The sequence below is a fragment of the Equus asinus genome, chromosome 21, assembly GCF_041296235.1.
Source record: "Equus asinus isolate D_3611 breed Donkey chromosome 21, EquAss-T2T_v2, whole genome shotgun sequence".
Classification (NCBI taxonomy): domain Eukaryota; kingdom Metazoa; phylum Chordata; class Mammalia; order Perissodactyla; family Equidae; genus Equus; species Equus asinus.
In genome coordinates, this window is record NC_091810.1 from 74200364 (window position 1) to 74223673 (window position 23310).

General features: G+C 39.3%; 1 protein-coding gene across 2 annotated transcripts in view; it reads right to left on the minus strand.

Annotated features, from left to right (window-relative positions):
• The window catches only part of KCNH8 (potassium voltage-gated channel subfamily H member 8), a 338959-nt gene that overhangs the window by 38690 nt on the left and 276959 nt on the right, over positions 1-23310 (minus strand). For both annotated transcript variants that reach the window (XM_070493015.1, XM_070493014.1), the window contains one exon: positions 19388-19602. In XM_070493015.1, coding sequence (XP_070349116.1) covers positions 19388-19602 — 215 coding nt within the window. The remainder of the gene's footprint in view (positions 1-19387; positions 19603-23310) is intronic.

Genomic DNA, 23310 nt, shown 5'->3' on the forward strand with positions numbered 1-23310 from the left:
CCTTACTTTTGTTTATGTGCTCTTCTGATAATCTCCCATAACTGACTGCCCCCATCCCCCAACACCCTCCTTTGTCCTTAGCTGAGGATGGTATTTAAGGTGAGAGCTTTCATTATTTTGGCGAGTTACTGAGTTTTTCTGGGTCTCTCCCATGTATTCATGTTATAAAGCTTTGTTTGGTTTTCTCCTGTTATTCTGTCTCATGTGAATTTAACTCGATCTCTGGCCAGAAGAACCCACAGCAGGTAGAGGAAATGTGTTCCTCCCCTACATTGCCCAAGCCCCTCTTTAACTTCTCCTGAGTCACAAATTTTTCAGGAAATCTGATGAATTCTAGGCATTCTCTCCCCGGGTGGGGGCGGGGGGGAAGCATAGATATACTTTTAGATAGAAAATGTTTATCGATTCCATTTTCTTTTTCTGTCAATTAGAAGAAAACTCAAAGGTTTTGAAAAGTTTTGAGGAAGGCAGTCTTAGACATTTTGAGTCTCTCTCACACGAAACTGTGTAAAGAAGTCCTCACAATTCTACTACTGAGCTTGAATTGCAAATGCAAATCAGACATAATCAAATTATAGTAATTTCAGGTGTGAAAAATACCATTGTATTTTTTAATATTCTCTATTTTACTAAATGAAGACATTTCTATAAGAGCGTTCATAGGTTCATACCTGATCTTGGCCACCCAACTCATTTTTTCAAGTTCTTAAATTCCTTAACAGGAAATTTTTCTTTTTTTTTTTTTAAAGATTTTATTTTTGCCTTTTTCTCCCCAAAGCCCCCTGGTACATAGTTGTACATTCTTCATTGTGGGTCCTTCTAGTTGTGGCATATGGGACACTGCCTCAGCATGGTTTGATGAGCAGTGCCATGTCTGCACCCAGGATTTGAACCAACGAAACACTGGGCCGCCTGCAGTGGAGTGTGCGAACTCAACCACCTGGCCACGGGGCCAGCCAAGGAAATTTTTCTGCTATTAGGACTTTCATGAATTCTTCTACTTGAGAAAGAAGCTCTCGGATTTCTTTCATCTATTTCCTCCATCCATTAAAATGCCTCTGAATTCTCACAGATGGTACTATGACAATAAGCTTTGGGGCCTCCACCTTCCATGCTAATGCCCTACCTTTAGAAGAAACTTGAGTGGTTTTTCAATGGTGGGGAGGCATTACATAAACTCTCCTTACTCTCAAGTAGTTTTCAAAAGGCTGAACCACCAAGAAGTTGACTACTATGAAGCAGGAAGGAAGCAAATGTGAATGGAACCCACATGGATCTAGGAATCCTACACTGTAACCCAAAGGATCAGTGGCCCAAGGAAGGTAGGGAATCTATTTCCGTTGTTTACTTGGTTCACAGCTCCTGAGTCCGCAAATGTCCCCTCAGTTATGGAATCTCATAAAACACTAAAGTGCTCTGGTAGGAATGTTATCTACAGCTGATTGCTCAACTGGGAAGTGAGCTGTGAATTACAAGCTCTTCTTTCTGACTGATTCATAATATCCTCTGCTTTGTTAATAATGCCACACTGATTAAGGCACAAAGCAGATTGAAGGAACACATGTCCCCATTCAGAAAAAGGGATTATCACATATTTTATCTTGTTCACTGGACAGCAACATCACCAGTATTGGGCTGTTTGGGACAAACAGAATATGAATGAAGGATACTCATAAATAACCCCATAACTCACATGATTAAAATGTCCACTCTTACAAAACCATAAATAGTTGTCATATAATATAGGCAAGTAGCATATCAATAGGTCTCATTTTCATTTCTAATTTGCTTCCTTCTCATGTAGACTCAAGTGGAGGTGCCAATAATTAGTGAGTGACACCAGTGGCAGGTGGCAGATGGGAGGAGCCATGGCAACCTCTGGAGGAAGGATAGGCTTTGGATAAGGGAGCTCTCATTTTCAACTAAACAAGGCTGAGAGTTCACCACCATCTAATCCAAAGGAGAGATTTTTGAGGCTGGTCTGAAACCCTACGTGTGTAATACAGTTTCTATTGTTTCTTTTATTTGTTTTATAACTTAGAAACAGAAATGAGATTTTAGTGAAAAAAGGATGATTCCGACATTTCCCAATTTCACCCTGAGCCTTGAGGTCAAGACAAACTATTAGGGCTTAGAAAAGAATTCTCTTCCCTTAGATAAATACTATTCCTTCTGATGCAGAAAATACAAGTCAAGTAATCGAGTCCTCAATTTAGTGTGTGCTGACTGCTAGAGCTGGAGAATCAGCTACTGGACCTATAGTGTAGGAAGCACCACAAAAACTCTTCAGCGGTGTATATTATGATAAAAGGTCTGTGTGCCGGTGGATGATACTAGATTTAGAAGGTAGTGTAGCACTGTGGTTAAGAGTTTGGATTTTCCTAGTCCTGTCACTTATTAGCTGTATGACTTTGGGAAGCATATTAATTGGGATAGGATAGGTAATGCTGAGGTAACAAATAATGTGCTAAATTTCAATTGCTTAACACAAAAGAACTTTATTTCTCATTCATGTACAGTTTGATGTGTGTCTAGCAGTCCTCCCCTAAGTGGTAAACTCAGGGACACAGGCTTCTTCTATTTTGTGGTTCTGCCATCATGTGGTCTCAGGATTGTCCTGGCATCATCCAGTTGGCAGCTTGAGAGAGTTGGGGGAGAGAGTATGGGGACGGCGTACTGGGCACGTGATCACCCTAGCAATGGAAGTGACATGTCACTCCTACTTCCATTCCATTGGTCAGAACTAAAGTCAGTCACCGTCAATTGAAATTCTGTGAGCTTTCATTTCTTCCTCTCAAAAATAATGATGATATCCACAGTTATTTTGAGGATTAAATGAGATATATATGTGTAAACTGAACAAATCTTGGAGACCCAGTTGGCCTTATCTGGCATGTGTCCCATTAAGAGCAACGCAGTACAGCAACCAAAACGAATGAAAAAAATAATTCTTATTTTTCGTGTGTATGTTTCAAGAACCTTAAAGGCAACACATTTGATAACCGACAATAAGACTTTTTAAAATTATCCCTCCTTTTCTGTTCTATTAGCAATAACAAAGGTGCCTCTCTCTTGGTTCTGTCATTGAAACTCTCCACGGATCCCTACATTCACGTTTCTCCACTTCCTGCCTCCCTCTGGCCATAATGCCCAACCTCCATGCCACAAGTGACCACTAGGTGGCGCTATGCCTTCCAGGTCTCCCTTGGTTGTCCAGGCAGAGAAAGCATTCGGATGGAGCCCTTAGGGCAGTGTAAGTCTCAAAATCTCAACTTAATTATCCACAAGTAATTCTCACATAGAATTTATGGTGAAAAAAATCCTCACATCGTTGCATTGGTTGAATACTTGGTCCAGTGTCTGGCATAAAGAGTAATTCACGTTAATAAGTGTTAAATATATTACTATCGACATAGTGATTATGAAGAAACGTTTTCTTTGAATTGGCCTGGTGGGGAATGGGGTTTTATTAGCTAGGTCATGGATACTAAACATGCACACAGATAGGTTTGTACAGCTTGAAACTAAAATATATGTAGGACTCCTTAACAAAGAGGTCATAAAGGTTTTAAATATGAGTTTTCCTCAAATTGTTCTCCTAGCAGAAGGGCCACAAAAACACAACTTTTATTTACACAATACTAAGTGGAATACTTTCCACAAACTAATAAGATAAGGCATTTTCAAATTGTCCATGCCTATGAATACGATCAAAAAGACATTGCAAATATATACAAATTAACTCAAGAACAACTTTAACTTCCCATTTCTGAATTCAAATGCCTAAACTACAAGTCTCTGGAATTAAAAGAAAACCCTAAGGAATCCCTTAATACTCATTTGAAAACTTGGAAAATGCAGGATGATTTTGAGGGAGAGAGTGTTATTTACTAACATGTGGTTCATACCATTTTAGAAAGGAAAATACACACCTTTATGTGAAGAAAACTAACCAGAAGTCTCTCAACAACAACATACAGTTTTAAAGATTTCAGGCTTAAGGAGCTATGTGCCAAACCAATGATTCTGGAGTTCAGCAGGCTAATCAGTGCTAAAAGAATTTACACAGTTTAAACTCATTATATTGAGCTGCGATCCTATGCCCCCCAGTGACCCGCTTCTGATTAGGGTACAATGGCTCCTGGTTAGCCCGGTAAAATCAGCTACTATGTAATTGTAAGGAAACACAATAGCTGATTTCATAAGATTTTCAGGGTACATGCTGAGTACTTTGGTTCCAAACCAGGTCGGTGAAGAAAGATGCTCGATTTAATGTGAGAAGTTTGAGCATCACAACTCCCGATGGCCCTTTTAAAGCTAATGCAAAATGCCTAATTTGCTGCCTAGGAAGCCCATTGTCAATTTTACACTGTAACAAAAAAGTTGAACAGCCCTATATGTTGTAGACAGTGTTTGAACCAGCAAACTGAAATGAGCTAGTTTGCTTATTTGAAGCACCGTGCCTCGGTTAAGCTCACTTAGCCACAGAAAATAAGACGAGGCCCCATATAGGACTTTGATAGTGGGGTCATAGGCAGCTTCTACACGACGACATGCATGCATTTTTAAATTAAAGATATCTTTGAAACTTTAGCATGAAGAATATTGTTCATCATAGTATTCACCCTTTGACCAAATATTTGACATTTTCTAAGGGAGGAAGACAGTCTCACAGTTAGTAGATGTGAGGCCAAGCTTCCTGTGTTACGGTTTCGTTGGACTCACAGGTGATGTGTGGGGCACCGTAAGGAAGATATTACTGACAAATTATACGCTGCCTAAAAGCAAGTCTTCGTGAGGATTCACAATAGGATTACAAGCCACTGAAATTTAGGAAGAAACTTGTCTGATTGGGCATTTTTGCTCCTCCAGTGGTAATCCAGGAAGCTTCCAGAACAAAAATTGTCACAGATAAAATATATCTGATATATCTCATTTCCTTCTCTGAGTCTCTTTCCTAATAATGTTCTCACCCAAAACGTGCTTCCTTTGGGGGAAAAAAATCATTCTCCAATTATTTATACAGAAGTGTGTATTTTCTATTTCTTTTCTCATGTAAATTTATATTTTTGAATGTGAGATTTCATCATAGGATAGACTTTTCCTTAACCTTTAAAAATAAATAGTGAGAAATTTAAGGGAGGGGTTTGTGAGGAGAGGTGAGGCAATGACTCTTTTCCTGAAGTTAAGCTATGTGGACAAGCTTTGAGAGTTATCACATGGCAACCTAGTGACAAAGTGGCCATTTCCAAGTTTGGGGAAAGTCACAGTGATATTCATTGAGGAAGTCGTCTTCATAAAAATGTGAACAGTGAATAAGGCATTTCCATTTAGAATGGGTGCAACTTCTTATAGTGGGGTCCTTCTGAATTTACAGAACTATCTAACTCAGTTATTTATAGCATCACATAAAGACATCATTCTTTTAGTTACACGCATCAAATGGATGCATATAATTCTCTTCAGAACAAACTTTTCTCTCCAAGTTTTAAGGCTATTATTTCCATGACTGCAAAATATGTACAAGTGACTCTATTGGAAGGATGATTCTTTCATAACTATTTACACAAATCTGTGCAAACCAATTCTGGTCTTTCAAGTTTCCAATCTCCCGGATCAAACTGTGCTTGTTAAGTTGTTTCTTTGGGGATTGCAGGAAACCAGCAAAGTTGGATTCTTTGAAGGAACAGTTCCGGCCTTAGTTGAACTGTGTAGGCGCCACCTTTTAGGTAATAAGGGTGCTTCCAAAATACGGCACGTGGAGTCCCACAGAGGAAGTCCTAGTTTCCCCATTAATTTCCATTACATCTTCAGGAGGTGTGAGTTCTCCTTGGCACTGGCTCTCTAACATTGCCTTGAAACCTCTGCCCCTCCTCTCACTCTCCCCTTTACGAGAATTTATTCAGAATTCCTAAACAAACATTTATTTTCACTCGGAGAAACACCGTTAAAGTGACTCTGTGGTAAACTGCTTAGAAAAATTGAAGAAATATTTTCAGGTGTGAACACCTTCCTATTTCTTAACGAATTCTGTAGATTCATATTCTTATAGGCCAGGCTTTCTTAAAATGATGGCACACTCATATATCCAGCAAGCTGCATCCATTGGCCACTCCTCCCTCATATTTTCTTCAAAATACTAAACACGATGGTGTGTGTGCCAATTCTGTGTTTCCTGAAGAACATATTCTCATTTAAAGGCAAAACTAAAACAATAATAAAACACACACATGGAGCAAAAACAAATAATTTAACTTGGCTGTGCACCTTTCTCAGTGTTTAAAAGCTTTCTTAAACTGGAATTAAAAAATAATAGAAAGTTAATGCTAGAAGGGCCTGTGGCTCAGACTGGTTGGTTGTTCACCAGTTGCATCCTTTTAGACACACAGCTTGATGAGATTTCCCAGCCTGCTTGCACTTAGGCTGAACCAGATGACGAATTCTGGCCAACGGAATGCGAACAGAAGAGATCTATGGCATTTCTAGCTCTCGCCCCTGAGGGATGCAGGGAGAGCCTCTATATTCTCTCTCTCAGCTGGTTGGCTGGTCAGGTATGAAGTATCTAGTGGAGGACTTTGAGTTCCAGAGGACTCTGAGGCCTAGGTGATGACGGTGCCACCAAACAGAGGAAGGCTGGGTCCTCAAATCACCAAATGAAAAGCTACCATGTGTACACTGTGAGATGAATGAGTCAGAACTCAGAAGTCTTTTATTCTACTTATTGTGTTAAGTCACTGAGACTTGGAGTTGGCCGTTACTGCATTCAGCCTGACCCAACCAGACAATTTCTTAGTGATCACCTAGGCCAGAGATGAGGAACTGGAGGCCCACTGCGGGTAAGCAACTTGTTCCAAGTCATACAACTCCTATGTGCATTGAGTCTACTACCCAGCATTCACTGCTTTTTTTGACAGAATCCTGTTTGGGTGTTTTGGATTTTTTTCATATATGATGCTACCATTTTGTACTATCAAGGTAAAAGGGTGACTAACAGCCTCAAAGAAAAAATGTAAACTGTATAACCCAGAATATAAATATGCTTTGTTAGCACTAGTCAGACTTGAGGCTGTTTATGAATGCTGGCAAAATGCAGTGCCACAGATTGGTCACCATATGCTCTGCTTTTAAAGACCTTAATCTTCAGGATGGAAGATATAAGTGGGATTACCACATCACTAAAAGCTTAGCATCTTGCAGATGTTCATCTCAGAATTTTCCTTAATCATTTTTCTCAACGACACAGAAACCAAATCCTTTAAATCCCAATTCATTTGACAAAACTGCATCTCCCGCGTCCCTCTGCCCTTATGGAATTGTCATTATTACAGCATGCTGGCCTTCCAATTGATAATTTCAAGGTACTTCAATATCCTCCCTAACTTGTATCTTGTTTGCTTCATATTTCTGACTACTTGGCAGCTGTTTCCTCCAGTCAAAGCCACCGCTCTTTTGGCATCCCAGAATGTTGGGCTTAAATAGTGAGCAAATAGTGGCTTCAAATTTGATGAAACCAGAGGTTTCCAGATCTGCCCTCTGAGCACAGTCTGCGTGGCGGTGTATGCAGACTGTCTCAACCATATTTCATAGGATCTGCTGTCTATACCCTTTTGGGGAACTTCACAGGAAAAGCACCATTAAAGATGTTTATCCTGGGATCTTGTAGTTTGTTTTTAATTTTAGTTTAATTTCCGCGAACTTAGCTCATTTACAACAGTTTCAGTCATACCACCCATTGACTTTATATGTAACAGTTGAGTCTCGGTTTGGGATTAGAGGCAAGAATTATGGGATTAGTGAGAAGAAATGTCGCACATGTCCAAGGATGACCTGTGAAATATTAGCAGACTTGCACATGTCAAAGAGTGAAATATTTACTGCAGAAAAACTTCAGGAATATTCTAACAAGTCCTAGGAGATCGAATTCTTGAAAAAAAAGAATAAAATTTTAAAAACTCCTAACATATCCACAGGTAAAATATTTGCAGACTGATTGAGAAATGTGAGCAAAACTCTAAGTTAAAAATATTGCTTCTTTCGCGTACACTCTCAATTCCTCTACATAACTGTACGTACATGGATGAGTGTGTGTGCATGTTCAGGAAGCACTGAGGATGTGTTATTTATTGGCAAATGTGATATGTTCGCACTCCAATGAGATTTTTATTTATTTCAATGAATAAGAAGGCCTCCAGCTTCTTCCAAGTATAAAACTGAGTCTGGAAAGAAATTGAAATATTATTTGCACATTTGAAATGATGCTGGAGTGGAGATTTCACAAATTTACTCTTGAATTTGGAGCGAGGAAAGGATGAAGAACAATGATGTGTATAGCAGCCTGAAAAGCACATACTTGAATGGGAAGAAATTCTCCTAGAGCTATTCTACGGCCACAGGGTTATTTAATAAACGGATGGATTTACGAGCAAATAAAAGCAGAAAACCCAGTAGAGAGGACACAGGCTAGAATAGTCCTGCTGTCTTACTTGTCCTTTTGGTAATGAGATGTCCTTCCTGAAATCTTTAGGTACAGTGGGGTTTTTGATGAGACGTGACAAGTAAGAGCATTAAGGTTAAGAAGATTAAAGTGAACGTTACTCTGGAAATTCAGTATAGCTTCTGCTGTAGGTCAGGATGTCTGAAGGAGACCAGCCCCCTCTTAGGAGAATTATGTTTTGATTTGTGGAAGAGTGCTTTAGTGGTCAAATGTCCCAGGATTCAGAATACCAGAATTGGACTCGGTTTTACACTGTCTGACTCTTTCACTGATTCTATATCTCAGTTCCTTCATCTGTAGAGCCAAAACGTAATCCCAGCTCTCAGGGGTGATGCAAAGATTAAAATTAAACTACATGAAGTAATGTAAACCCATTGTCTTACTCATAATACATACTTAATAAATATTAGCATCGTTTCCTCCTCAGTAGATGTGCTGCTAAATATTCAGTTGACAAGAGAAATTAAAACCAAATGAGATACACTCTGATTTTTTGATTGAATCTTATTTGAAACACATGCTTAGTATGGTCAATGAGAGATTTTATCCAAAAGCGAAAGTCCTCTTTGTGCAAAGGGAATATTCTAACCCATTTAGGTATACAATTCACTTAAGTTATATAGCTAATCAATGACTGGAATTTTAGTTCTGGGAGTGAATAAATTTTCTTTCTCCCCCCTCCTGAAGCCACTTGTAATTGAGAGAAAAACCAAGTTTTATTAGATGTTACACAAGACCCCTTCCAGTTGTAAGAGTCGATTATTCTGTGGATCTGGAAATACGTATCTCTACAGAAATACATGAACTAAATTCCAATAAGCATTCATCAAGCACATACTTTGTGCCAGCAATTTCACTTGGAAAAGGATTACAAAGATGAATAAAATATAGTTATTGCTGTCAAGGTATTTATATGTATACAACTGAGTTCTCCACTTATAACTTGGTTAATTCTTATGATTCATTTTTGAAAAACTTTCTCACCACAGTATAACATACAGAAGAAAGTGCACAAATCAAAAGTGTAAGCTTGATGAATTATCAAAAAATTATGTGGTTCATTTTTTACTTGTCTTTGGCATATGAGACATTTTCCTGTGGAAACACGTTTCCTGTGAATGCTCCAGGAACCTGCAATGTAGCTGGCATTCAGCGTTCATAGGATCAAGGGACAGAGCATGAATTAACTCTGTTTTGATGGACAAACTTACACTGTTTCAATTGGGTTTTAGATTCGGATGGTTTGGGATTGAAGTTGCAGTTTCTGACCCCTCTTTCTTCCTTGTTGAGGGACCCTGGACTTCCCTCATCCTTAACTAGTCTTCATGTCTAGTACATGAACTTAACTTATCTCCATGGTTGTTGTGAGAATAAAAAAAGTTCATGTCTGTAAAGTGCTTAGCATACAGTTTGGCTCAGGGGAGCTGCTGTGCCATCAGCTGCATCAACATCATCTTCATTTCCTAGAGCCTTTGTTAGGAGGGCAGGACTCTGCCACCCCGGGCTAGAGAACTTAAAGAGGGCAAGCTCTGTGCTTCTAAGGCTTACACAACAATCGAGAATGCAGTGTGGAATGGAGGACCCTGGTCCCCCAAGTAACTGTGGGGCACAGGAGACTATTCTTGGTGGATGTAGCCCAGGTAGTTTTTCATTCTCAAGGAATGCACATAAATTGAGCCCTGCCCATTTGTGTGTATATGTGTGCATATGCAAATCTGATGCTTTTTATTTCAGGCTGAACATCTGTTGTTCCCTGCAGGATGGAAGCAACCAGGGAAGTAGAGAAAGAAAAGACTTTTTTGTTTTGTTTATGGGATGGCAGGTGGCCTTTTTTATTCTCTGACTTTCCCAAGCCAGTTAACACCCTCTCCCCCGTAAGGAGCTTAAAAATCGAACTGCTCACTGTTCAACCTGCAAACACAAGCTGAAATACCCTAGACATCATCAAAATATGGCTGATCTCTTTGCAGGATATGCCTCATGCTATTTGGTTGAGAAAAGCCTACACAGGAGAGAATCCAGAGGAGATGAAACATGAACCCATTCTGGGTGGTTTTAAGCTTTTTGTGTGTTCTCTATTTTATGTGTTTTTATTTTTAATATATATTTAAATGGATTTGGTGTCAAAGAAAATGTTGCTGAGATATGATTGTGCAACTTACAATGATGTGATTACCAACAGTTCACACGTTCACGGGCCTTGCTTCATTTGTCCAATAACTACCTCTAACCACCCACCTCTTCTCAGGATCCTGTCTCTTATCACAACTCCTCAGTCCACTGAGCTGCCCTGGAAACCACTGTGTTACTACAATGTGGACTCCCTCCATCCTTGACTCCCACCGCACACACATACACACGCACAAAAATAATTGATGAAACCTGGATAGGGACTTGACTTAAGCTGAACCACTCAGTCTTTCTACAGGAATCTAGAACAATGAAGAGAGTCTAGCTTAATCTGCTGTCCTTTGAATTGAGGATCTCTGGCTATTTCCTGACATTTGTATAAGGAAAGAAAGACCACAAGTCTACTGAAGGAGAGAAGAATGGAGAGAAAAGGAAAAGTAAGAAATGGAGAGAACATTCTAAGAGAGCTTGAGAACCTGATTATAAGAATTCCTGAGATCCAGGTGTGCATGTTTTTGTGTGTGTGTATGTTTTGTGTGTGTTTGTGTTTTATTTAATCCCATTAGATACTTGGAATCCTTACAATAAATTTCCTCTGCCTCCACTGCTATATTTGAGTTGGATTTCTATTTCCTACAGTCAATGTGCTCATTCTGAATGCCCCAAAACTTAACAGAATTCTCAGGCTGGCCCTTTTGCCAATGTCCCACACTAGCTCTGTCTTAAAATAAAAATTTTAAAAAGAATCAGTCTAGTCTGAAAAGAGATGAGCATACCTCTTTTCTTTTTAGGAGTATAACGCCTTCATCTCTCTGAGGTAGTGGACCAGGCAGGAGAAAGAGAACTTCAGGATTACAGGGGAGTGTACACTTAGAGTCCAGTGCTCCCTGAGATCTTCTTTAAGGGAGAAGAAGATGGGAACAAGACTGATAATGGAGGGAATGAAGCAGGAACCATAGGCAATCACTTAGAAGAGAAGAGGGCAGTGAGGGTCATTTTGCTGCAGTCAGAGTAAGTCCGACATGACAATAATGCAAGAAACTCAACAGCAGTCTCCATTTACTCAATGCCATGAGCATAAACACAACATTAGGTTCTGGGGACACTAATTGAAACACAATCTCTTCCTTCAAGGCACTATGTTGGCCACGACTTCTGAATCGACTGAAAGACCCCAATAGGAGAAGAGTTTCAGAACATAAAATATATCCCGGATGCAAGTGAACTTTCCAGGTCATTACTTACTGAGCTTTTCCTATCCTAGCTGACAGGGTCTTAAGCACCATGAAAGTGAACAGTGGGTAAAACAGTTCACTACAAGATATTTCAGGGAAGGGTTCTTGCTCCCTAAGGGAGAGTGTTTGAAAATACACAACTAATAAACAAAACACCTGTTGGTCCGGAGATGGCAAGGAAAGCTGCCATGCTAAAGTGACCTGTGAGTCTTTCAATGTGCAATTTGCTAAGAACATTTATCTCAGAAAAGTGCAGAATTAACATGTTCTCCTATGACACAAGGCTCCAGTAGGCGCACACCTACACACAGGCTACTCTTGAAGAGCTAAGTATCTGGGCTGTCAGATACAATTTTTAAAATTATTACTATTTGGTAAATCATTTTTAAGAAAATTGCTTCCAGGCAGCCCAATCTTATTTCAGACTGAAATGGGGACGAAATTTAAACCAAGTCCCTCTTTTGGAAATAACTCCCTTTTCAGTACAATCTTGAATTAAATTGTAATGTGGTCACATAGGAGGAAAGAGATGCTGGCAAATGACAGACTTCGCTTGAAAGATCTAGTCAGGTTTCTTTTTATCTAAAGGAGGAAGCATGGAGTTGAACCTCATGCATACAGTACAGTTTAATTACACAAGAAATTCTCCATTGCCAAGAGGTCCAAGTGGACACAACTCCATGGGGCATGGGAATTAGATGCTTTCTCCAATGATATTTGCATTTGAGATAGGTGCTGCCTTCTGAAAATAGAAAACTGTAAATAAAGATTCACCTTTGCACATTAAAGACGTGGGGTACAGGGGGCTGGCCTGGTGGCACAGCGGTTAAGTTTGGACGTTCCGCTTCTCGGTGGCCCAGGGTTCGCCATTTTGCTGCTGGTTCAGATCCCAGGTGCGGACATGGCACGGCTTGGCAAAAGCCATGCTGTGGCAGGCGTCCCACTTATAAAGTAGAGGAAGATGGGCATGGATGTTAGCTCAGGGCCAGTCTTTCTCAGCAAAAATAGGAGGACTGGCGGTAGTTAGCTCAGGGCTAATCTTCCTCAAAAAAAAAAAAAAAAAAAAAGACATGGGGTCCAGACCCGGATGGGAAATACAAGTTCACATTCAGATACCACTGAGGCTAACGCTGATTAAGGAACATGAGAAATACATGATGAGATTTCATCATACAGACCATCTTTACAGACCCTATACCTCACAGTTTATCACTAAGGGCAACAGATCTATTACACTTTGACGAAGTATTTCATAACCACAGATAAGCTGCTCTACTAGACCCTGGAATTTTCCACATGTAAATTCATTTCACCTAGAAAGTTTGTAGCCTCATGCTCCGGGCAATAAAAGTGAGGTGAGTAACAACAGTTCAGAATGATTTAACAGTTAACAGTACTGATTCTCTGCTTTCTGGGGGTATTAGTGTTGTAATGGTGCATCTATTTCTACGGAAAACGTGTGCGTGAGCTTAGAGTTGAAGGCAGATCCTTTTTCATTCACACAACCTGCTAAACCAAACCGCCTGGAGGACTACATTACCTATATTGCAAGGTGGGTTTTTTTTTTCTTTTCTATTATTCAGTTTAAATTCCTGCTACAGCTTTTGAAAACCTCTTGTCCTGAACTTAGGAGAAGTGAAAAATAGCTGTTTTTCAATTTAGCTTCTCTTTCAAATTCTACTGTCGACACTCTCTGGCTTTGTTACTTCTAAGAAATATAATTCTAAATTCCCTTTACTTTTCATTTTAGACTCCATTTACTGGCTACATAGGCTGCTGTCTTCAGGACTTTGTTCATTTTCTCAAAATTTCACATAGGTTCCAGGTCCCAAAGTAAACTTTTTGACATTCACTCATTCAAGCTTCAAGTATATGTTAAATGTGGATCCTACACTAGGCCCTGACATAGATACTGAGGATATAGCATAGAATAAGATAAAGCCTTCACAAAGCAGACATTCTGGTAGGAGAAACTGACCGGGAAAAAGAAAATATACATATTAAGTAACTTCAGATGTTGCTAACTACCATGAAAAAGATAAACAAGGTGATGTGACAGAGGATAACTGGGAGAGGCAAACTCCAGAGCAGGTGGTCAGTTAAGGCCAGAGGAATAGCACTGCAGGAAGAAAGAAGAGCCATGCAAAGGCCCTGAGGCCTAAAAGGCAGGCAGGAGCCTGGCCCATGTAAGGAAGGGAAAGCAGGCCAGTTTGCTGGAGTGCTGGGTGCAAGATGGCATCAGATGAGTTTGTAAGGCAGCCAGGGGTTGGAATGCATAGGATCTTGAAAGCTATGGTAAGAAATCTAGATTTTATTAAGAGTTCATGGAAGATCCATTGAAATATTTTAAGCAACAGAATGACATATCTAATATATATTTTGAAAAGATTGCTCCTGTAGCCTTGAGGATAGAAGAGGGTTGGGGAACAAGAACAGAGGCAGGGAGAACTAGTATATCACTTCTCATTGGTCATGGTCAAATGGATACGTTTCAGCACCTACCATACACACATACACACACACACACACACATGCACGCAACCCCCACAAAGCTGACTCTTCCATTAGCACGAAACTTTTACATTCAATTATGTTTATTTATATCTGCATTAACTAATGCATATGACCCCTCTGGAACTTTTGCAGTGAATTATGTTTATATATGTATTTGTTTCACTTGAGGGCTAAGACTCTGAAGCATATAGTTTTGTAACTACACTGCTTAAGCATGGTGCTTGGTATAGAGGGAGTGTGTGTGTTGGTGTGGAGGAATTGGGATATTACGATGAATGCTGAGGTTTTGAGCTGCTATGGGTCAGCACCATAAACTACCCAAGAATCATCAAATATGTCAAAAGTGAAGAAAAGCTGCTGAAAGTGGGTGTTCCTCAAGAGCTCCCATGTCTCTGCTTCAGGAACCTTCTCTGAATTTTGGTATAACCTCTCGTGCCATGCTAGAGAGGGGAGTTCAAAGACCTTGACCTAGAGGCCGCTGACCCTCAGGAAATAGCCCTCTCTTTACTAAAGAGGTGGGGAGACTGAAGGGGGAGATTATTTTTTTATGCTAAGACTATATGATAATAATGGAAAATTGAGAAAAAAATGAAGTGATCAACACATACAAAATTTAATAGGTTTCATCATTGAGAAACCTCTCATTAAGGTAAAACTGGAGGGGCCGGCTCCGTGGCCGAGTGGTTAAGTTCGCGCGCTCCGCTGTGGGGGCCCAGGGTTTGGATCCTGGGCGCGGACATAGCACTGCTCATCAGGCCACGCTGAGCGGCGTCCCACATCCCACAATTAGAAGGACGTGCAACTAAGATATACAGCTGTGTACGGGGGGGTTTGGGGAGATAAAGCGGGGGGAAAAAAAAAAGATTGGCAGCAGTTGTTAGCCCAGGTGCCAATCTTTAAAAAAAAAAAAAAAGGTAAAACTGGAGAATTTATCATCTTTTTTCAACAACAATTGCCTTTTATTGCTCCACAACCACAACACCACCACCGAGTCAGTGTCTACCACGTGCAAAGCACATCAGATATTTATGTATAGCCATATCAATATCTCAGCTTCAGTGTATTAGTATTATTAATTTTTAAAAACAGATATTTTAGATACTTGTCAATCATTTTATTTATCACAAATTCATAATTCTTATGCTAAGGCAAACTAAATTTCACAATCAATAACACATGAGTTTGTGCTAAAATCAATTTTACAGTGTTTACCACGAGAAGCAGTGAAGCTAATTTCTTATATCTGCATAGACAGAAATAGCTAAATTAATCTACGCCATTATTGGGGCCATCCAGGAGATATAAATAAGGGCAAATATAGAAAATACACTGAGTGCATAAAATGCATAATTAGCATGAGGTCAAAACAGTACTAGCTAGCCTTTTCACAAACTTAGAAAGTATTTTATACATTTTAATTTTCCTATGGGGATTGGATGAGCTGTCATTCTAAAGTGACATAATTTATCGCAGTTCTAGGAGTCATAGCTTACTGCTACATGCATATCCCTTCTTAATTTTAACTATTTCTTAAAATACTTTTTGGGTCTTTGTTTCAAAATGAGTTGGCTATCAGGTTTCTCTTCATCAGATGTTCTGGTAGCTCTCTATGTCACTTGATAGTTTATAAGCTACTTGGGGTAAAAGGTAACATCTAGAAGGCAAAATTACAAAGACATAGGCAACCAAAGGGAAGAGTTAAGCTAATACGTATGAGAAATAGTGGGGAATTTGAGAATGAAGGGAAAGCACAGAAGAGAGGAGAGGAGAGAGGCGAGAGCAATAACAAAGGGCTGAACAACGTGGCAGAGTGGCCAAGTGATTTTTAAGAAGAAGGGTACATAGACAAGTTGTATTTATACTGTTTGCATTTTCATTATGCAGACATTCCTCCTTTTAGAACCCATTGCCCAACCTTCCACAAAGGCTCCAACCCACCAAAAAACCTTGCGCGATTGGATATTTTTGTTTGTGTGTGCATGGAAATTAAAGAAAGGGGCCGGGTTCCACTTGGGTCTGAAACAGAGCAGAGTTGCAGAACAGAGAGCAGGAATTCATAATCATAGGTTACCAGCGGAATATAAACTTCCCTAAAAGCCATAATATGCCTAGCAAGAGCATGAGACTTTTTCCCAAGGGATGGTGTTAGGGAGAAGGGTAGTTCAAATTTACTCAGCCTCTAGAAAGCACAGCATCCCAGGATCTTGGATATATATGTAAACAGAAGTTTTGAGTAATAAAAGATTAGAAAATATAAAACAATAAAGATTTCAGAGGTAAGCTTCAGGTCTCATTTACCCTTAAAAATGTAGCTCATAAGGAGCCCTCTGAAAGAAGCAATACTTTTGGTTCCAGCCGTAATGACATAGGTTATATTGAACTAACCCTACAGTAAAAAATAATCATAAATCTGAACAATATACATAAAATAACTGTTCGAAAGCATTGGAGAGTGAGAGACTCAGGTAAGACGTGAAGGGCTGTGATCCCCGGGAAAAGGGAAGCTGGCCAGTGTGAGCAGCACATTTACCCAGGCATTTTCCTGAGGGAGTTTTCTATTTCATTGTGAGGTAGAATAGAACAGACTAGAAAGGAGGAAGCTTACTGGCTGAGGACACAGAAGATGAAGTTCAGGCATACCAAACCATCGGGGATTTGCAGGATAACATTCCAGAGAGGAGGTAACAGCATTAACGTGGCCCTTGAGGCCTTAGCCAGCTCCTCCTTGGAGCACACACAGAGAGTGCTCCAGGAAACGCAGAGGAAAACAGCAACTGGGCGGCTAAATGGCAGAGCAGAGATTTCAGCACCAGGTGGTGCGGAGGAGATGAAGGCTAGAGTTCAAGCCGTGCCAAATCAGAGGGGCCTTGGGAAGCATCCAAGGCTTTCATCTGAGATCCCAGAACAACCACGTCGTAGGACTGAGAGCCACACCCCTAGAGTAAGAGTGAACTGAAATAAACCAGCTCGATAAAGCCTAGGAGGAATTATGGACGGGATGAAATGATTCACTGGTCCTCTATCTGCCTGCCAAAAGAAAATCTTATCCTATTTGGAGGAAAAGAATATGAACAATTTTTCATAGTAATATCTAGATTTAAACAAAATTATGACACCTGCTAAAAAAAGGGAACCAAATGACCAAAAAGCAAGAGAGAGAAAAATAACAGAAAATGAAAATAGTCCCACTCAGACATTGGAATTTTAAAATCACTATGATTGATGTTCCAGCAAATAGAAAAGAAAGCATAAAAAATTTGATCAAATATAAAGATCTTTAAAAAGTAATCAAATAAAAAGAAAGTAGGGATTGAGGACCAATATTTTCCACTTTTCCATGCTGAGGAATGTTGGCTATTTCTTTCTCTTCCTCATTTCTTTTTTCCTTTTTGGTTGCATCCAACTTCTAACTCACCTCCATTCTTCAAAAATAGTTGTCACATGAGGCTGTCATGGAGATCACAAAAAACACTGGTAGTTTTAAAATTTTCTCTATTGAATAGGAAGATACGAAAATTGCCTTCAAGAAGAAGAGACAACGGAACTAATAGAAAGTGTATAGATTTCTTGTTTGTTTCTTTTGGGGGGGGAAGATTAGCCCTGAGCTAACATCTGCTGCCAATCTTCCTCTTTTTGCTGAGGAAGACTGGCCCTGAGCTAACTTCTGTGCCCATCCTCCTCTACTTTGTATGTGGGACACCTATCACAGCATGGCTTGCCAAATGGTGCCTTGTCTGCACTCGGGATCCAAACGGGCAAACCCCGGGCCGCCGACACGGAATGTGCGAACATAACCCTTGGGCCGCCAGGCCAGTCCAGAAAGTGTATAAATTTTTAAATGACAGATACCTCGGCTCATATGCTATCCCTGCCCACTATGAGTTTGTGTGATGACATATAAATTACTCAACTATTCTGAATCTGTTTTCTCATCCAAAAAAATTGATGGATGCTTACCTTAAAAAGTCATTTGAAGCACTAAATGAGACGCTTTATATAGGCAGAGTGCTTAGCTCAAATAGATTCCCAAGAAATATCGATACCTCCTTTGCTGTTTGCTATCATCAATGGGGAGAGGCACACATTCAAAACTGGTAATCTTGAACTTCAGAATGGCATACCATCGAAGTATTGACGTCATTTGATATCCTCAACCAAGATGAGGTAATACAAAATTTGGATTCTTTCTCTACCTTTCAAAGTGGAGAATATTAATGACTAACAAAATGTCTGCACAACGTGAGTTAGTCCAAACAACTGCTTCTTAAACCCTTAGGAAAAAATTGAGTATTGCAAATATCTCGGATAGAGTTCAGGACAGCAGGTCAAGGCTTTTGTTGTCAAAGAATGCTATGCATGCTCTGGCTTGCCTTTCAACAATCATTCCTATTAAATCATTTGTCCCTCTGACACATCTAATGTAGTCATGTTCACGATCAGCTTAATCACAGGATGCAGTATAGTACATATTTTGACAGGAAAGCTGTTTGTATAAGCTGAAACATGCAGCAAATATATAATTTCATAAAGTGTCATTATGCTTTCTTTGGCTTGAATCCTTTTATGCATATTTAGTCATTTTAAGATAGACTGTTTTGGGTACTGGTTAACAAAAAGACTGTTCTTAAGCAAAATCTATATCAAGCAAGAGTTACAAACACAGCAAACTCTGAACTACATATCCTACCTGGAAATCTTTCAATTCTGGAGATATCACACATCTCTAGCTAAACGTCATATATCATTGAAATTGCTTCTAAACACATGAAAATAAACAAGAAAGAAACTGAGTTAAGAGAAGTCATCCATAAAAAATACTTTCTTAGAATGTTGACAATAAACTCCAGGTTTGACTTGTGGCTATTTATTTAATTGCCTAACTAGTGGCTGAATAATCGTACCTTATATATTCAGAGACTTTTAAAGTGAGGTCATGACGTCTGCCTGTACTGTTATAAATGATCTCCAGGGCCCGTGTTATTAGGTCTCAGCACTAATTAGAAGTGAGACTTACATCACTCTCATGACCTTCGCGAAGGTTGTATGTGAGGTCATGCTGAATGTCTTCCATGAATTTGTGAGCATATTCTGGGTAAAGGTCTAGCACTTCAAAGAGTCCTTTGAGGATGATGCACTGGAGATCACAGTAGGTTAAAGCCTTCACATCTGCATTGGTCTTGATCACTTGGTCCTTAATTGATAGATTTGCTCCAATTAAATCCCCTTTCCCTTGAAACAGTGAAAAAAGAGAAATGTCACTTTAAAAAAAAGCATGTTTAGGACTGGAAACTTCATTTGATTCACAGGCTTCCCTTCTCTGAGATTAGACTGAAAAGAGAAGAGGGACCTTTTTCCGGGGCAGGGTTTCTAAACTTGGCAGCATTGAGATTTGGGGCCTGGTAATTGTCTGTTGTTTGGGGGCTGTTCCGTACATAGTAGAATGCTTAGCAGCCTCTCTCATCCCCCACCCCCAGCGATGACAACCCAAAATATCTTCAGACATTGCCAACTGTCCCCTGGTGGGCAAAACTGTTCCCAGCAGAGAATACTTGTCTAGAGGAGAAAGACCAGAGACCCAGAATTAGGAACTGTAGGTCACAGATGGGCTCCAGACAAGTCCCTCACAGGATTCGGTAAACAACTTTAGACAAACCAGTTGACACTTTTGTCACAGTTGTCTTAACGGTTCAAGAGAAATAACAAAAGCTCAAATTTTTCTGAGTGTAAAAGAGGCTCTGTGTAAGACCATCAAGATGCGGATTAATCATTTTGATTCTAGCACTTAGAATAATAATGTAAGCTTCATCGTCGGCTTTCTAACATACTCGGCTTGTTTTATTTATCTCTGAACATGGCTACAAGACAGGTGGGTGATGTGGAAAGAGGTTTTCTCCTTCCCTCATCTCAGGGTTGGGAGGCAGAGATAACAGAGATAACCATTGAACATTATGGACAGTGAAATCTACTACATAAAAATGTAAAACATGTCATGGTTCTAATGCTCTGTGACAGTATAAAAACCCCATTTGCTCCATCCAAAAAGAAAGTGAATAAATGAAAACTATGAGCTCTTCACTTGTGGCACTACAGAGAGAGAGCTCTAGCACCGCTTTACCTAAGCCACCTATGGCCCGCCCCACACCCAGCACCCCCGATCTTTTGTCTGCAATACCTCAGCCTATGAGTCTTGGGCTGGATTTCCCTGCCTGGGAACCAGCTTGCTTCCTTGAGTGAGCTGACCAGATGATATTGCACAATTTATTCCGATCTTTAAAATCTTTAAATTGATTTGACTCAGTTTAACTTAGCGGGAAGGTGAGCATAAATGTAAGAGCTAATGAACAGCTGATTACAGCTTCACATTTATTTTAGACACAGTTATTAATTCACTCAGCATCCATGTGAGAAACATGACAGAAAAGCCATTCAATTCTCAGACAAACTTTGGTTAAAAGCTGAAGTAATATGATCAAGTTCACAGAGGACACTGGCGCTAGCTACATGGCTACAGCTTAGGAGTTTCTGAGTCTTTACTTTGTCCTCAAATAGCATCATGCCTAGCTTTAACTTTTATTTTTTTCAATGGCCACTTTGCTCCATTTCATAGGCAACCAACAATAAACAATTGACCAACAAAAAAAGCCACCAAGAAAATAATATCTTTGGAATGTTATAGAAGGAACTGCCCGTCCTGTGTTCAATTAATTTTGTAACTTCTAAAGTTTTGTTTTTTTATTGTGCCCAGCATTTCCAGAAGCAAAGTTTCTGGCATGTAGCAGGCTTCAATAAAAATCTGTTTTACTGAATTTGACAGTAAAAGGAAACATGCCAAATTAACCATGAATACCTGAAATATTCATAAATATTTACGGCACAGCAAAAACTTGAGCATTTTTAAATTATCAAATTGTATCTCAGTATTATCTTTGAATTAATATTGGATTTAAACCTTGAAATTGAGCCTATTTGGCAGAGCAAAAAAAGATTGAAATCTATACATATAGACACTACGGGCAAAAACAGCCACATGGTGCTGATGAATTCAAGTCTGATTTTTTGTTGTCATCAATACTGCTAAACTTGGAAATTTCATTTCTTGCATATTTTGTTAGAAATCTAAATTGCTGCTCAAAAATTCCAAGTTGGGTACTGGTGCAAGATGTAAATATAGCCGGGGTGCCTTGAATACAGCAAATTTTCAAATTTTGTATATCTGAGGAGAATTTATTATGATGCATTATCTTGCCATAGTGAGCATTCACATTTTATTAAGCAACTGGTGTTTGGAATAACTTTAGGGCTGTCATACTTTCATACCTCGAGTGGCCATGGCTCTTTTGGCCACAATGACCCTGTTATAAAAATAGCACCAACATCTTGCCAAACTTGGCACCCTGGAAAGAATCCCAGTTTATTTATTCATTCAATGAATATTTATGGAGCACTGACGTGTGTGCCAGACCTCGTGTCGAGTCCTGGAAAGCAGACACTGGTAAGTAACAACATGGTTCTCACTCTCACTAATTTTACCGTTTTGTAGATTTCTCACTATCCAGGTTTGGGACCTAGATCTAAGCTTCTTGATTACTCTGGGCTTCAGTATCCTTACTTCTAAAAGAACAGAAAGATATCTATGGTCACTTACAGTCTCCATTATTCAGAGTTCTATAATTGATATTTGCTAATCAGTTATTCTTCCACTGGGCAAGAAAAAAACTAAAAGTTTATGGGATGCATCTGCAAACCATCCGGGTTAGAGCTTTAACTTGTGTTTAATCATAATTAGTCAGACTAATGCCATCTGTGAAGAGTGCATTTATCAGGGCTTTGTTGTTTAAACAAGAATGAAGAAATTGGTGGGAAAACACAATTAGTGGGACATGAAATGAAGGTATAAGAGGCAAAAATGTTCTATTCCAGTAACAAATCCTGGCCTTCATGGTCAACTCCCTCCCCAGGCATCAGATTAGGAAAGGCCTTCATGCATTGACTGGACCACAGAATTGCTTGAATGAGTTACAGCTGACAGCTGTTTGGTGCTATTTCTTCCCCACGACATTATAGATTAAGTCATCTTGTTGGCAGAGTGAACATGTATTAAATATGTACAGATCAAATGTGAAGCCACGTGCTTAAGGTTATCAAAGTCAGTATTGATTTGAATTGGCCCCATAAGACAGTATTACCATAGAGAAAGTAAGATAGTCAATCTCCATTGAAATAATGTTAACCACAGAGAGAAAATATTAATAATTTATTATCTTTGTTTGGGTTTAGTCCAAATACCACGTACTCGTGTTTAAAATGGTCATGTGGCAATTTACACTTAAATCACTTTTGATGGATAACACAGTAGAAGCAAAGATGTGAAAATGTTAATCGTGGAAATCACAATTTGTGGAGGAAATTGGGCAGGAGCAAAATGCAATGGATTAAATCCTACAGCTGTTAGTAGAATTTGTTTTTTTTAAACAAAGTAATCCAATTGCATTGTGTATTGCAAACAATGGTATTTACATATGTCATCAAATTTGCACCTATTGTTCTCTAGTGTTATGGATGACGCCTTCATATTCCATTCCTAGAATTATTACTAGTTACAAAATTTAAAAATTCATGACAATTATGGAAAAAGATCCACATTACCAATGTTTAAAAATGGTGCGTTATTTTTGCTTGCATGTATATCAAATCATAACGTTCTGGAAAATAACTGTGTGCCCTGTTAAATAGGCAGGCTATAAAACTTACAGTGATACTAAGGAAACTCATGAAGAAGTATTGTATGATTAAAGTTAAGTTTTTGAAGCAAACAAAAATAATTGTCACTTTTAATTTAGAAGCAGAAGATGATAGAATGACTGGCTTTTAACTTGACAAAGATGAGAAATGGGCAGGAAGAGTGCTACATTCTCTTACAAAACACACCCATAGAGA